At 34.8% G+C, this 16,575-nt stretch overlaps 1 protein-coding gene across 6 annotated transcripts in view; it reads right to left on the bottom strand.

Moving 5' to 3' along the window:
- The window catches only part of shi (dynamin-1 shibire), a 29,543-nt gene that overhangs the window by 2,378 nt on the left and 10,590 nt on the right, over positions 1–16,575 (bottom strand). The window contains exons 4-18 of one of the 6 annotated variants that reach the window (XR_011108845.1): positions 15,108–15,311; positions 14,025–14,217; positions 12,879–13,088; positions 12,499–12,706; positions 11,755–11,892; positions 11,190–11,347; positions 10,481–10,587; positions 9,841–10,028; positions 8,897–9,016; positions 8,315–8,350; positions 6,785–6,994; positions 6,063–6,297; positions 5,305–5,458; positions 3,825–3,885; positions 2,276–2,296 (exon numbers count right to left, since the gene is read on the bottom strand). Coding sequence is in view for 4 of the 6 variants with exons in the window: in XM_068772543.1 (XP_068628644.1) it covers positions 2,159–2,296; positions 5,305–5,458; positions 6,063–6,297; positions 6,785–6,994; positions 8,315–8,350; positions 8,897–9,016; positions 9,841–10,028; positions 10,481–10,587; positions 11,190–11,347; positions 11,755–11,892; positions 12,499–12,706; positions 12,879–13,088; positions 14,025–14,217; positions 15,108–15,311 (2,299 nt within the window). In the remaining 2 variants the exon portion in view is untranslated. Of the gene's footprint in view, positions 1–2,158; positions 2,297–3,824; positions 3,886–5,300; positions 5,459–6,062; positions 6,298–6,784; positions 6,995–8,314; positions 8,351–8,896; positions 9,017–9,840; positions 10,029–10,480; positions 10,588–11,189; positions 11,348–11,754; positions 11,893–12,498; positions 12,707–12,878; positions 13,089–14,024; positions 14,218–15,107; positions 15,312–16,575 lie in introns of those variants that run through there. The other 5 variants (XR_011108844.1, XM_068772543.1, XM_068772545.1 and 2 more) reach the window with 5 other exon arrangements.

Below are 16,575 nucleotides of genomic sequence, written 5' to 3'. Positions count from 1 at the left end.
CAAAGCCTAATAGTATTAATGTCGCTGTTTCATTTAAAAAAATAAAGCCTGCTAAAATTTAATATCCTGTTCACGAAAATTTTAAACAGTAAATAAACTTTTAACTGTATGCTGTTTACATGCAACCATTTTATGTCAATAAGAATTAATGATGTAAATATACACGTGTAAGCTAATTTAAGCAAAAAAAATGGTTGTAATAAGCTATAAACCTAATTGAACATTGTTTATGCTACGCTTATCGAGATTTAGGCTTACCTAATGTTATATCCATAGGTACATATCTTAGAAAAAAACTATGAAAGGGGATTACAAAGCAAATTGTTCAAATACGAATGAACTGGAGTAAATCAAACATTTCAATACACATATAGCGTTTAATTACTCTATTTACACAGCATAAGGTTAACAATATTCATAGACTATATCAAATCCAACAATTTCTGCCTATTTACGTTTTTTCTTTTCTTTTGACAATACTAATACTATATATTAACAAGAAAGAGAGAGCGAAACTTTAGGTGATTAACTTTATTTTCTAACATTATTGTAAGTCATGAATAGAGAGTTGAGGAGACAATAATATCGTCTAACATTAGGAACTCGGCATTTTAACAACTTTTTTAAACTGCAGGCATCAATACAAAATGTCTATTGGTTTGTTAATGAAATCTTTTACATTGAATACCAACACAAAAAGATTTTAAAATATACATGTATATTATTTAGTATTGAATTATCTAGGTATAATATAAGATAATCGTTTAATGTGATCATTTGTAATTGGAACTTTGAAATATTTCCAACGAAAGAAACATTCTAGTAATTGACCAAAGATATTGCTAGCAGCGACAATGTAAAAGACAACGACTTTGGTCTTAAACATTATAAGTACAATACAATTTTATTTAAACATGATTTGATAAGTTAGTACAGTAACAATGGTCATGACATTCAATAACATTGATTACATACATGATAAATATCTTAAAAAGTTTTAACCTGAGAGAACATGTTACGAGATGTTGATAATAATGGATGCGTTTGTAAAGTCTAAGCTATTGAAACACCTAGACATCGAAGTGAGAAAGTCGCAACGCGATCTAACGCTACTGTAACGTGCATTAACATCAACAATAACTCTCTTCTGATTACGTGGCGTGAACATCTCTAAGCGTTCTAGAATAATTACCCAATTTTAACAGTGATATGCACGAATCAAACACTGACCTTGCAATAAAAACATTCAAAATTTTTAAAAATTGCCATTCGTTAACAGAACTAACCGGTTAAGAGTAAATTCAATATAATCACGTATTATTACAATTTTTAAAAGTATTATGCGTAATATCCTAATATTCTATATAGCACTGCGTAATAATTTTTTATGCAGTTAATACTGAATTCATTGGACATCGTCTAATTTCTACAATAAAACCGTTCAAATTCCTTTAAACCTCATAATACGGAATGTTTTAAATAATCTAAATATCCATATAATAATTATGTGTAATATTACACAAACTATAGACAAAATAGTAAAAATTATAAGCGTGATGCATTGGGTTAATATTGTACAAAGCACTGTTTTATCACATGAAGTGTGTGATCTTCATTGAGGGGTCAACATTTGAGCAAAAACATTGCTTGCAGCGAACGCATGTTAAAATTTCCATACACAGTTCTGCTAACTTTATCAAATACAATTTTAATTACACTATGGTAACATTGGTTTACTATCACAATACAAAATACCGTAAAATATAAGCACACTGATTTACATGTAACCAGTGTCTGAGAATAGAGAAAGTTAATTACATTTTTATATATTGTTACACACGATCAACAATTTCATTAACCTTTTCGTAAGATTACTTTCAAATTATTTAAGCCATAAAGAATTATTATCTATGGATTACTATTATTAATGTATTGTTGTAGTTAGACAACACAAACACAAAGCTGACGTCACACGACATTTAGTAACAGGAGCAAACGTGTTAAAACATTTCATTATGGATAACATAAAGTTATCACAAGCAGTGTTTAGTAGACACAAGTTGAAGTCCGTAGATCGAACGTAATTGATTGCATAACACTCAGCGGCGTATTATTTTCAAATCGAAGATAGAAGTTTAGTATGCGGTCACTTGTTTACTTGAATCGCGCGAATGCCGAGCTGAGTTCGTTGATGGCCGCGTTGGTGACCGCCTGGCCTACTGCCTGATTGATCTGCTGGCGCATGTGAGGCGGCAGCTGGCCCATAGCAGCGGCCGCTGCTCCACTTCCCGGTCGCCTAATAATGTTCATTATTTCAAAATTTAAAACATCTCTATTCAAGATGACATTAAACAATGAAAAAGTTTACTATTAATGAATATACGTTATATCACAATGTATTATATAATTAAACAAAATTGATATTTGTTCAGATCAAGAAATTAAATTCAGACAGACATGTAAAAAGAAACTTCTTATTAGGATAAACTACTACTTTCATTTTTGTAACATAACACGTTTTATTATTTCACTCACATGCACTTTTGAATTGTTGATTATTTTAATATTATAAGCACAGACTCAGAATGCCAATTAGGTGAAAAGACTCAGCGTGAAATTCAACAGTTGCTCTTTTTAAATGAAATTTAACATTGATGTATACATTATTACATCAACCATGTAAATGTGTCACCAAAACAAGTTCCACACATTTCAATCAATTAATAACTCTTTGATGTCAAAATAAGATTCATGTGCTAAAATACTTTTAATTTCAGATTCAAAACTAAGGAAAAGAAGGTCTTACATATGTTGTGGAACTTTATTATATGTGCATAGAGTAAGACACAAGAAGGATTAAATTTTTTCATTAAATTTCATATGTCATTGGAATGTTTATTGTTATTGCAAACTCATACAATTTAACAAAATACGTCCTATTTCTACGTCTCACAGCTTCTCTGTAAGAATCGAGTAATGTAACTGCCATAATTTACAGAGTACTAATGCAGATAAAGCTCTTACAGGGCAACTGTGATTCTAAAATAGTATAAGTTAACACAACACATAGCCAATTAATTAACATTAATTACAAAAATAAATGTATTAATCTTTATCAATCGTCTAATTTTAAATAGGGTGTAAATTTACAACAGAGGCTATTTAAAACAGAAGATCACACACAATAAATCATGCAAACAGTGCTTTTGCAAAAATTTTTACTGCACATAATATAATGCCTGCATAAGAATAGCAAAATTGTTAAAACATATTTCAATATGAAATAATATTACAACTTCGATGAATCCACAACCTCGCATCAAACAGTAGTAAATAGTTAAAAAAGTTTGTGGGTACATTCTTTCGCAAAATAATTTTACTTTCGGGACAGGCATAACAGTAGTTCTAAGAACGGGCCGCGTACGTTAAAACACAGAACATTATCCATAAACACTACTACCTACGTTCAATATTAATTTAGTATATATTGGAAGCAACTTTCGCATATCATATTTATTCATGAATATAAAGAATATGTTGCAAATGATATAGTATATATATAAATATACATATTTTCTTTTGACTCTTTATTAACTTAATACAGTCAAGGTTCGAGTCACTTATAGGATTATGACAATTAATGAAGGTTTATTTGTTAACTGTTATGGATCAGATATGTTTTGTTTTTATATTCGATGTTTATGTTGAAATAAATATTTGGACTGGACTATGTTAGGACAATACAACGGCAGTGTTGATGACGTAAGCAATTTAACAAGAGCATGTTCAACTGTACTAAGTTAACGTGGGCAAAGAGTTAGTACCTTTGATAAATATGTAACTTATGTTAGTTAGGGAGACGCCGTTGCAGCCTCTTAGCGCCGCCTGCGAAAACCACACACACACTTATGTTTTGCAACTTTAAAATTATTAATATTCTAATTGTTATCTGCCTAACGCAATACAAATGTTATTAAAAACACAAAACTCAAAATTTTCTATATTGATAATGATATCCTATAATGATTGTTAGATCTATGTGTAAAACATATAAAGCCCATTTAAAAAAATATTATATTATGGCTGTTACATCACCCAACACATTTATTAGGTTTAAAGCAAAAAAGCTTACACAAAATAACCTTCTATGCATTATTATCTTTACAAGGAAACCTTTTAATCTGATAAGTTTTAAATGACCTTGCTTTCGTCATATTTTGTTAAAATTGTATTTGTTTTAGAAACTTAACCACGGGAACCAAAACATCACAAATAACATCAATTACACAAACATTTTTTAAATTCACATTTTATGACCAGGCATTTTGCTACTTACCACTTTTCCTTTCTCCATGCCATCAATGTTCATGATTTTTTTATAACTATAATCTAAATATATGTGCAAAGAATATTATAATTTCATTCCTAAAATAAATCTCGACTTCAGTTCACATATTAAATCCCAACATAACCATTATGACCAAATAAATTTATATAATTATTTCATAATATTTTCCACTTCGAATCCTTTGTCATGATCACTGGTAAAGAAAAGAATGCCATAAAAGCACAATTCAACAGCAACAGTAGAATCAAATTAGAGCCTAATTTGATATTCTTACAATGATATCCTTATGCGTAAAATACGAGGCTACAAGGGCATTGATCTGAGAAGACAACTCACCACAAACTGATCACTTTTGTAAATTTCATTAGTACACTAGTTACAGCAATTTATTCCCAAGCAATTATGATATCTCATACTGTTCCAGGATTTCGTCAGAGATTTTTACTATTATTAAACCATTTAACTAACTTAAATAAACTTTTTAAATTTATTGAAGGATTTGAAATGACTTTGAAAGGACTAAATCCAAAAGTCACAAATCCGCACCAAGCCAACATGGTTTATATCCTCTTAGAGATAGGACTGACTTAGAGAGAATTTCTGCAGTTGGAACATCACAACGATTTTTTTCTTTCTTGAACCTCATTTATGCTAATGCTCAAGCTACATTTGCAGATTCCTTGTGGTAGGACTTGGATTCCGAATCAAAACTGTCCTTCCAAGACGAACACCACGGCCGAACCTCGGCCTAGTCAATTTCTGGTTTACAAAGGTATGTTGACTTGGTCCACCAAATAAAATAAAGTCATATTACTTATTAAACGAGTCAAGTTATATCATACTTAAAAGATGTTCTATTAATAATAGTAGGGGTTAGGAGGGCCTTGTGATACACAAGCCGACCTGGATTTGAAAGAGGCCGGTTGGTTATAGAATGGCTATATAATACTACTTACGTGGGTATAAGCGGCGCAGGCAGGCCTTGCGATGGCACGGGGCGGGCAGCCGGTGGTGGGGGGGCCGCTCCACCGGGGCGAGACGGCAGCGGCGGAGCGGGACGACCAGTTCCAGCGCCAGGCGGCGGCGGTGCACCGCGTTGACCCAACGAACCTGTCGTAACATGATAGCTTTATAAGTAATCGGCAGTGCAAAGAAAGGTGCTCCAGAACATCTATATGACAATATAAATGCAACCATTTGTAGACAGAATATGTCGTATAAAAATATTATGAAAACAATACATTAATAATATTACAGATATTTTTAGATAATGTAACATAGACAACACAATAAAAAAGTGATCAATAAATATACACATGGATCTTTACTTACAGGAAATTGTAAACCAAAGAAGTAAATACCCATTACGAGGAGTGTGCATTAGCCTATATTAAATGATGTTCTCAATGAGTTTATATTATAATCCTGCAATGATGTGGCTTGATTATTTTGTTTTCATATATCTCACAAAAAGTATATGTGCGTGAATTTGCATCATAATTTTCTTTTAAAATATGTTGTTGTGGAGTGTCTACCAGCCTTCTTCTTCACAATTATAACAGCTGGTGAAGCAGAGTAGTCAAAAATAAAGTAGATTGTAAAAAATGTTGACGTTCAAAAAGTCATAACAAAAGTTCCAATGATGAATAATCAAATCTTACCTTTTAGTTTTATCTTTTATTAAAGGTAATATATTTCAGAGAAATGCACGAACCTTGCTGAACAGGTGTGGCACGTCGAGGTCCACCGGGCGAAGGCGGCGAGAGCCGAGGGTTGGAGTCCAAGCGGCTCTCCAGCCAGTCATTCTTGACTGGTGGCGGTACGGGAGTACTCACGGTGGCCATGGACACGTCGCCGATAATACGCAGTGCCTCTTTGCAAGCGTGATACATTCGAAGCATCTCCTCACGCTTTTGTGCCTCCTCTGGTGATTCTTCCATCATTTGAGACTGTTTAAATAATACAATATTTACATATAAATGAAAAAAGACTTTGCAAGACATTTATATATTTTTTGGAAGTAGAACTTGTCGGCAATAGACCCAGAAGGTTTACCGCGGATTCCAAGTCTACCGTAGAACAATGGTGCATATCAGTACTTTATCTTAGATGCCGCGTTAACTACAACACCAAATGAATTGATACCAAATAATGCACAACTCATCTCATTTTTTAGTCTTAACAAGCTTAAAAAATCTTATATATCTAAATATATGGTTTAGTGTGGTTTATAAAACAATTTATATTTAACTTATAATTAGGGTAGTTTTTCCATTGATTCTTGCATAGTTCATGTATTCACAGAAACAAAAAGAACGGGACATTATATATCGTCAACAGAGAAAAAATAGAAAAATACCCAATTTGTTACTTATATATCATCCTGTCTGTTTCATCAGCTTATCAAAGAGAAGTTTGAAAAACAATCATAATTACCTGGTCTCCAGAAGCATACAAATGCGCGAGTAATTCTCCGTTAATAAAATCTTTGGCGTTATTGATGATCATCATCATTATAGTCTTGGGCACGAGATCGCGCGTCGTCTTCGTCACTATACGCATGTAAGAGTCCACCAAATTCCGAATAGTCTCCACCTGCCTCTCCAATTGCGGGTCCATACTGCTCGACCCCGCGCTGTCGGAGTTCTGAAAAAAAAAAGCAATTAATAACATTAACAAATTTTACGTGGCCATTGTTTAGTATAATGTTGTAGTGTACAGATATAATTATGAATATTTCCGTCTGTTAAAGTCGCGAGTGGAGAGGACACATTGTGTTGGAGACTGGTGCAGTGTGAAGACGTTGTCAGACATCAAGCAAGCCGATATAGCGTAACACATTCCCTAAAGAAACTGTGAAAGTTGCAAATAAAATTACAGTACCGGTACAATAGTACAATAAAATTTGGTAGAGAGCTCAGCTGAAGTCAATGTAATAGAGTTATTGAAATTAATTGATTAAATTTATAGGTTGACTAGGTTATTTTCTGTTGATTACTATAGTATTCTGATCCTTTAAAACAATATCCGTTTAAATAATATTTTTATTAGTTCTTAGCGTCGCTGATGGGTGTTGTTTCCAAAAATAATCAAACATGTAAACACAAGTTATAAATTTAAAATTATATATAAAGAGACAAAGATTCTTTTGGATTTTGAAGAAAATTAAATACACGAATTAAATGTCGTTCGCTGTGTATTTTAGGAATTTGTATTATGTCAGTGACATCAATGTAATTTAACATGATTGGCAACATCTATCAAGACAGACATCTACAATTTTAGTATATAACCAGAATCCGACCAGAACTGACACGTTTATGTTTTAAACTGGATATAATTATTTAACATGTAACCACGAAAAAATTAAAATTATCCAGTCGATGTCTAGTCATAATTGGAAAATGCTATAACCACGCAACCAACTACAGCAAATAAAAAACTATCGTTTTTAAGTTATTATACAGAGTATATCAAAGCATTATTACACACGTCAAGGTATTTGTCAAGAACAAGAAACAAAACCTTATTTTTACCACATCATGCGTAAATATCCTATCTTGATGTGAATAGTGTTAGTGTTATATTTTATAAATAGATTTCTATAAACATTAAAAAAGCTTAACTAACAAAAATACACGCTAATATCTAGTATTATTGAGCATTTACAAATTTTAAGTCATTTCACTCACCTCAAACCATAAATGCAATTAGTTTATCAGTTATAAAGAAATTCTTAAATGTATTACTCCCAAAACCAAAATGTTATATGAGCCGGAACAAGTTAACATATCTTGAATAAAGCTTTTTATGGGTCTTGCTACGGTACAACGTAAGATTTTAGCCAATTAAATAAATTGCTCATGCAATTTAATGTATTGTGTATTTAGCCTAAACTTACTTAAAAAAATCACCCCTAGGCATTTGCAAATCCAGCAAACAAGCTTTGAAATACTAATCACTTACTTTCTTACTTTCAGCCAACCCAAGAGGAAGAAATAACTAAAAACAAAAATAAAAAAATGAAATTCTAACAAAATTTTTAATAAAATCATCGCTCTAAAAACGCTCATTATTCCTGCTCATATAAAAATTTTATGTGCTCATACAAACCAGATGTTAGCGTGTTGATTAAGTGATGCGGGTTACGTTAAAATGATTGCTAGTTAGCATTTGTCAATGTCAAGCCACATGGAGTCATTATGTACGCCAGAAGAGTTATGCTCGTGTAACAAAATTTTACGATATTCATTGTAAAAGCTAAAACAAACACTTATATTTTGATGAAAACTAAATGATTCAAAATTATTATTCATAATCCTACAATGACAAACCTCAGTTCCTTCGCCCTGTACAGCATAACAGAACAACACATTAATGTAATGTTGGCATTAACTTAGTGGCGGCATTACACAACACACAAATGTTGTTAATAATGTTATAACTTATGCCAAATCGGTAGGACAGGCATATTTTTAGAATAAAAATAATAGAGACAAAGAAGAAACAAGAAAGCCTAAAAAGCTGTCTTTGAGGAGTTTGGCTTACCTCTTCCCCATTTGCAGCTTCGGAGGTCTTTTCAGGGTAGACACCAGCCCTGAGGAATGAAGCTTTCCAAGAATCAACGTCGTCTTGGGTCTCGCACGACAACTCCAATTGCTTGTAGTCCTAGAAAAATATATTCACTGGTGTGAATAAAAGCATATCAAATAATATAATTTTTTCTTGTATCTAATAATGAAAAACTAATGAACTAACGGCTAATAATGATAATGATGACAACTACCATCGCAAACATCTCAGCCCTAGAACATCCACACTGCTGGACATCACCTCTCCCATTTTCCAATACAACCGGTTGGGAGCAACCTCCAACCAGTGTTTTCACACTCAAGGACCATAAGGCCCCAGCAGCTATCTGTTCTGTGTTCAATGTGGCCTGCTTATTGACACTTTAATTTGCGAAATCTTAAATAATAAATCCTATCGTTTGTTAATCTTAGTTTGGTATTAATAGGCCATGACATAGTAGCCCATGCATTCAAATTTCAAACAACTTAGCAATGTCGCCTGTCTGTCTATTTTGTGTGTAGAGTCTTACGCTGCGCTTGTCGGTCGGTGGTACCACTCCAGAACTTTAAGGCTCAAATGTCCATCTGTTCTGCGCGCATTTTTGGCTTTTTACTGCCATTTCCACTTGACAAACCACTGAGTTATGTTGTTAGTCTATGTATCATAATCAATTTTCTGACTCAGTCTCTTATAGGAGTACCGAGCAGTCATCTCAATGGCTCATTTAACGAGTGTGAGCTGTGGGATTATAAGAATAGCCCCCAAATCTAAATTCTTTCTTATTGAAATCTCCTTCATACAAGTGTCAAGGTCAAGATCATATTATTTGAAACAATAAGTTTGAATAAATAATTAGAGAGAGAAGTCATGGCATATTGAACACTAGAAATTTAACAATCATATATTAAAGAATTCAATACCTTATAGACATTTCTGCCCTCGGGGTTGAAAAGCGCAAACATGTGCCTCCGCGACATGAAACCCTGTTCCAGATCTCGCAACTTGAGTCCGTCGAGAGGCAACATGTATTTCTTCTCTCGCTCCTCTTCATCCTTGTACCACGAGATGCTCTCCGAAGTCAACACGAACCAGTAGTCGCGGGATCCGCCTAAATGCCACATTATATGTTTTATAACGTCATACAGAACATTATTGAAAATACTGGTGCAAAGTTCTCTCAGTTGTTATTTATTCAAAATTTATTAAATCAGATAAGACGATAAATTTTAATTGTCAGATTTGCATCATTATATAGTAAATTCCCGTTCGCAAATAATATCATGTTAGTTTTTTATTTGTAGTTAAACAACGCTACAGTCAAAAGAATACTAAATGGAGACTTGACATTATGTGATTATCAATCAAAAACAGAGAGTTATTATAATGAATGCTGAACAATTAAAGACTGATCTCTATAAATATATTAATACCTATGTCACCACTTTCTTATAATACAAATAGATATATGATTATCGAATAAGTATTTATCAAAGAAATATTCTTAGATAAAGTGGTTGTAACATGGATTATTACAAAATTGCATTAATATTAAATAATTACCTTTCATAATCCCCAGATTATGTATACACATGTATCCCTTCCTAATTACTTGGTTGCCAAGCGTGCGATGTCCAGACTTTGCGGCATTTTCAGATTGATTTTGCGCGCTGTGAAGGTAATCATTGTGATAATAAGTAAATTGTTATTAAATAATTATACGTAATAGCGCTTTCTAGACCTCAAAGTAGTTTACAATACATATTTGTTAATAATTATATAAAAATCGGTTCTGCCATTAATTATGCAATAAACAATGTCTTTTGTAAATTCAAATTTTCTCACAATCAGAGATACATATAATCGAAATACGGAATGTCTCCCAGTTTTGCTAAGAATCTGTGGCGGCAGAAACCCAGAGGAGCTTAAATTAGCTTACTTAACATGTGGTTTCTATTCAATTTATAACCGTCTCTCCGCCTGCTTTGCGTGAGTCACTGTCTTTTGTTTTTAATTTCATGTAAACTACTGTTGTTAATTTTTAACACGCCAAAAAAGTCGGAGTTTCACCCCTGTTAAAGCTGTGGTTTGAAAATAAGCATTTTTTTAATGAATGACTCTCAACCCCTGTAGCAGGTATAATTTCGTAAAATCTGATCGTAGCTGACCTTCTCTTGGTGAAATGATTAATCCTCCAGTGCGTCTAAGCCATATGGTTCCAGAAATATTATGATGTATTTAAATAATACTACAAAACGTTATCAAGTATTACTTGGCGAAACCGATGAAGTCCTCGTGGTTGGTGTTCATGTAGGCGAGCTCGCAGTCGACGAGCAATACCAACTGGTCCTTGCACTGCTGCTCGCGCGAGCGCACGTGAGACATTATGATGCGCTCAGTCTCCTCGCGCAGGCGCGGGTAGCGCGACATCTGATGGACAAGCGTACATAAAAATTAATAATCTTTAGCAATGTAATTGTCCTCCTGATATCTTTTAATCATAAGCTATGACGAAATAGTATTCATTGCAGTAGTAACCACAAAACAACAAATAGGCGCACGCGCGAACGCGCACACAGTGTGCAAACAACGATTTAAGTATAATGATAGTTTGGTGAAAAACCTAACGGAAGAAACGGCTCCCAATACAAGCAACACATTTTGTTTAGAACGAGACTTCATAGTATAAGTTGATTGTACCCAAACTTGATACCGATGTAAATATTTTTCGTTAATTTTTTATTTTCATTACACTTACACATCCTTGTTATTCTTTTAGTCTCTTCAAGATCAGTCAGTATACAAATAATAAAACAAAATTAGCGATTCGTACTTACCCTCTCGGTACAAACACGGACAACGTTCGAAAGCTCTTGGACGACTAGGTCAACGCATTTCAGACAGGGTTCCTTCAGTCGTGAGATCTGCTTCTTAACTATGGCTTCAAAAGCCATGTCTGGAGTAAACAGACCCACCTATAAAGATAAATTTGTTTCTATTATTTCTTAAAAATCTAATCCAAAACAACAAATATTATAAATTTCATTATCATCGTATCAGCCGATAGAGGCTCACTGCAACAAGACAGGCCTCCCTTAAGATCGCCACGATGACCGGTCTACGCAGCCTGCACCTAGAGGCTTCCGGCACCCGGAGTACGGAGTTCACCGTCGGTCCATCTAGTGGAGAGCTACCCAGGGGCCGCGTCTGCCGGCCCGTAGTCGCCACTCGCGAATTATTCAAGACCAATGGCTATCATAAGCGATGTGCCACGCCCACTACCATTTCAGACGAGCAATTTTTCGAACTACGTCGATGAACCTGGCTCAGTGGATCTCCTAGTTTCTGATCCTATCTCAGAGCGAGCATCTAATCATGTTTAAATATAATAAAATATAACAATAGCGTCAGTCTGGGATATGACTCCCAGGTTTCTGCTGTTTCACATATTGTTAGTTTTTTTATATCTACTTATTGAACTTTGTAACAAAGGCTTCGGAGCCCTTCGGCAAAGCCCAAATGTTAATGTAACCATTAGTAAAGCTACTCAATGTAACAATAAAGCTGAATGAAAAACATACCCTGATACCATGTATATTCCGGATAGCAAATGCTATCTCTCGTCGTAATTCCTTTTCGTCAATTTCCATTTTGACAATCTCGAAGGGGAAGCGCTCGTGGAAAAGCCGGTTAATCTTGGCACCACCAGACAACTCATTCGTGTTGATTTGAGCTGAACCCGAACCTTCGATGGTCTTTTCGAATTCAGTTTGAAGCTGCTGGATCATTCTGTTCACATACAATTATATGTAAAAATCTTAATATAAAATATTTATTAAGTAAAAATCAATAATGATTTTCCGAGCTAGGATAAAATAAACGTGAACGCGATAGGAATATTAATTTAGTTTATTCAGTAAATTATTTATGACACATTTTACTATAAGGGTCTTTTACTTACTGCAGCATGGCTTTGGTCTTGATGGATGGGTCATCAGGGCGGAAATGCTTGTACTGTTCGACGTCCTTCTCAAGCGCAAGCAACTGCTTCTGCAACTTGTCGCGCAGGCCGGGTAGAGTATCACGGATGTGGTTAGTTAACTGCTGGTTGAGCACGCGCTGAAGGTACGGCGTCCCAAGCCGATCCGCAATGTGACGGTAAGAAGGATGGCTGGTGGAAGACATAACATTTGTTTTTACTGACTGTAATTATCCAGTATAATTAATGGCTGATATTTATTGTCGGATGTTTTGCTTTTCAGTTATAAAAAATAGACGCGTCAATGATTCGCGAAGTCCGAGTCTTTTAGGCTCTAAGAAAAGATAGCGTTGGGACTAGACAGATTGGTACAGACAGACTAGAACGATGACAACAAATAAAGCGATAGCACTCGCAGGAATCTACGTACAGTAGTAGATTTTTTAGTTAAGTGTTTGTAGAAGAATGGTCGAAACCTTTTTTAACTGAGATGAGGTGATCTAAAAAAAACTTCTAATGGAGCGAAGGAATTTTTAAGTCATAATAAAGCTCGTGAATGAATTGCTCTGCCACTGAAGAAAGGTTATCGTAACAGTGATCAATAGAAGGATCCGTTGTTGACTCTTGTAAGACCAGGGCGCGCTTGCAACTCTCATAGCTATATGAAGGACACCATCCATATAGCTATTAGCTATGAGAGGGGATCATTATAGGGGAACAAAATCTGATTCTAGGTTCTATTAAATTGAGCTCTTCTGACATTCTTTGCACAGTGTAGAAAAGAGGCCACTGTAAATGACCACATTTGGTTAATAATAATCATCATCAGCGTCATATCAGCCGATAGACGTCCCACTGCAAGGAATATGCCTTCCCCAAAGATCACCGTGATGACGGTCTTGCACCGCCCGATTCCGGTAATGTCTTACGACCTTCATTATTTCGTCGGTCCACCTAGTGGGGGCTTACCCACTCTGCATCTACATGCTCGTGATCAATGTGGATATGAATAAATAAATACATTCCTACCGAGTAAATGAAGATAATTCGGTACAACTAAATTATTATAAGTTTAAATACTGAACAATTTACACTATTTTGGAACAGTGACAGGAGTTGTAAATTTACCTAAGGAAGAACTTTCTCTCGGCATTGAGCGCGGCGGAGATGTCCTTGCGTCCGTCGATATCCTTCTGCGAGCGATTGACAACGCCGATGTAACCCCGCCGCAGTGGGAGCAACTTGTTTTCTAAAACATCTCTGGCGTCCGTGCCCTCGTCCATGAGGTCCAGTTTTGTGATTACACCGATCGTCCGGAGACCTGTACATAAGTGCTTCTAACATTTAAAAAAAAGTTTAACTATAACAAGTTTTTTATTTTATTTCTTCATAATTATGTCACACGATAGGCACCCAGTGCAAGGCCTACATGATTATTGCATGGTTATTGTAAATATCTTTTGTATATGGGTTTCCATGAAAAGCGGCGACGCTAGTCTACTTTATATTATTTATCAAAAATTTCACATTATATTATCAATGTTCTCTTTTTACTACTCTCTAAACCGCATAGCGTGTAACCATTTTATTCGAACATAACATCTTGCTCCTACGAAGGATAACCCTAAATAAATTATGTACAATATTTTTTAATGTCCTTTTTTAAACATTATACACGCATCTTTATTGTGCAGCGAATAAAATATTTAAATAAACCATTAAGTACTGTCCACGCTTTAGGCAAATCATTCGTGTCGCTATATTATATCTCTCTAGCATTGATAAATTATTAATACCTAAAAAGTACTAGTAAATACTTAAGGTGGATGTCGAATCAATCAATATTAAAAAATTGTTTAGGGCTATATGTAATTTAGAGACAAATGAATTAAAATTTGCGGCTATTTACACACGACTGTTGTATAACTAAAAGAATATTAGTCATGTGTTTTTCCATCACTTTGTTGAATAACCCCTACTCGTTAAAAGGTACGCCACTAATACTATTTCAATTCATAACTGGAATAGAGACGCAAATCGATAATACAAAAAAAATTAATTCACAGATAAACTTTAACTTACAACTTGTATATTAATTCTTTTCATTTTCAATACTATTGGATACCAAAAAAAAAAGTGGTATGATTATTATTTGACCCGTACTATCGGTTCCGACCAAATGATTGGTAGCAATTCAAAAATAAATCTTACCTTGCGGGTCTACTTCTTTGGCAAGCTTTAAGGCATCGCTGTTAGCGAGATCGGTGTTGGCCGGGGTGACAGCCAGGATGAGGCAGGACTCGCGGCGGATAAATTGAAAAATCATGGCCTTGATCTGCTGCTCGATGTCTGCGGGCTGGTCCCCGATGGGCACCTTCGTCAAGCCGGGCAAGTCGATCAGCGTTAAATTGAGCACTGAAAATAAAAGAAACCACTTATTATTCATCCGTTTATCATCATTTCAGCAGCAGGACGTCCACTGTTGATCATGGGAGTCCTCCATAGATTTCCAATTAGAACGATGGGAAGCGGTCTGCTCTCTGTCCACCGTTGGTGTGGACACCCTATGCTGCGCTTGCCGGTTCGTAATCCCCATTTTAGAAGCTTAACGCTCTGCCATCAATCTGTTAATAGGCCTACCTACTGCCCCATAAACTTGCCAATGCCATGTCCCGTTACATTTGTTTGTTTACGGATAACTATATTCTTAATTTGATCTTACGAGATAGAAATTCCTCCCAAGAGCTTCCTAAGTCCCTGTCATTATTATTCGTAACAAGCGATTTATGATAACAATAAAAAATTGGTTTTAATTTGATTAAATGCAAGTTAATTTACGGGGTTTTATTTATTTATAAATAAGCGTGTAAAAACATTTTTACAGTTTTAAACTTGACCACTAATCAAAATTAATTTCACCAAACACCCTGATAATTTCAAGGGCCTTCAGCAAATAAAAAGTCACGTAAGTGGTAGTAATTGAGTTAATTTAGACAATTACTTTCGTCTGGCCATTTAAACTGCAGTCGTAAACAACATTTGATAATGTAGGTACAAAAAAAACTTCAAAAAAATCTAGAACATATTATGACGGTCAAAGTAAACATCCCAACTGTCCGCTTTGTGTATGGAAGTCACACGCTGTGTTTGCTAGTCTATGTTCTTCACTCCGAAGCCTAAACGCCTCGACGACAATCTGCTCTGCACGCTATATGGTCTGCCCATCTACGGGGCTTCTCATTCCTCATTGCCTCCATAGAAATTCTGAGCATATCTCCATCCATCCATGGTTCGTTGAGCGACTGTGAGCTAATTCGTAATTATAAATTAGCTCAAAGGCTAAACTTAAATAGCCTTAGCCTTAAACCTTAAACTTAAAAAGCCTACTTGCAGATATTTTAATATAGTTAAGATCAACAAGAAGCACACGACTCGCGCTAATCAAACAGATATTGTGATAAGATTACATATCCAGAAATAAAATGGCACGTTTAGACCAACATCTTCACACTATCATACGTACGCTATAAACACTTAAATATTTTTATTTATAAAATAATAACTAACTCTTTAACCTTTCCAAACGCATTTCAAAATAAAACACGCGACGTTTATATATAATGATGTTTATGGCATAGATCTAACAAATTTCAAAGGACATTAGCAGTGCATGATCGTG

This window comes from Battus philenor, unplaced genomic scaffold, assembly GCF_028537555.1.
Source record: "Battus philenor isolate CCGP_79_NKW_IND1 unplaced genomic scaffold, ilBatPhil1.0.hap1 SCAF_5, whole genome shotgun sequence".
Classification (NCBI taxonomy): Eukaryota; Metazoa; Arthropoda; class Insecta; order Lepidoptera; family Papilionidae; genus Battus; species Battus philenor.
Note: the sequence above shows the minus strand (reverse complement) of the source record. Positions and strands in the feature narration are given on the sequence as shown.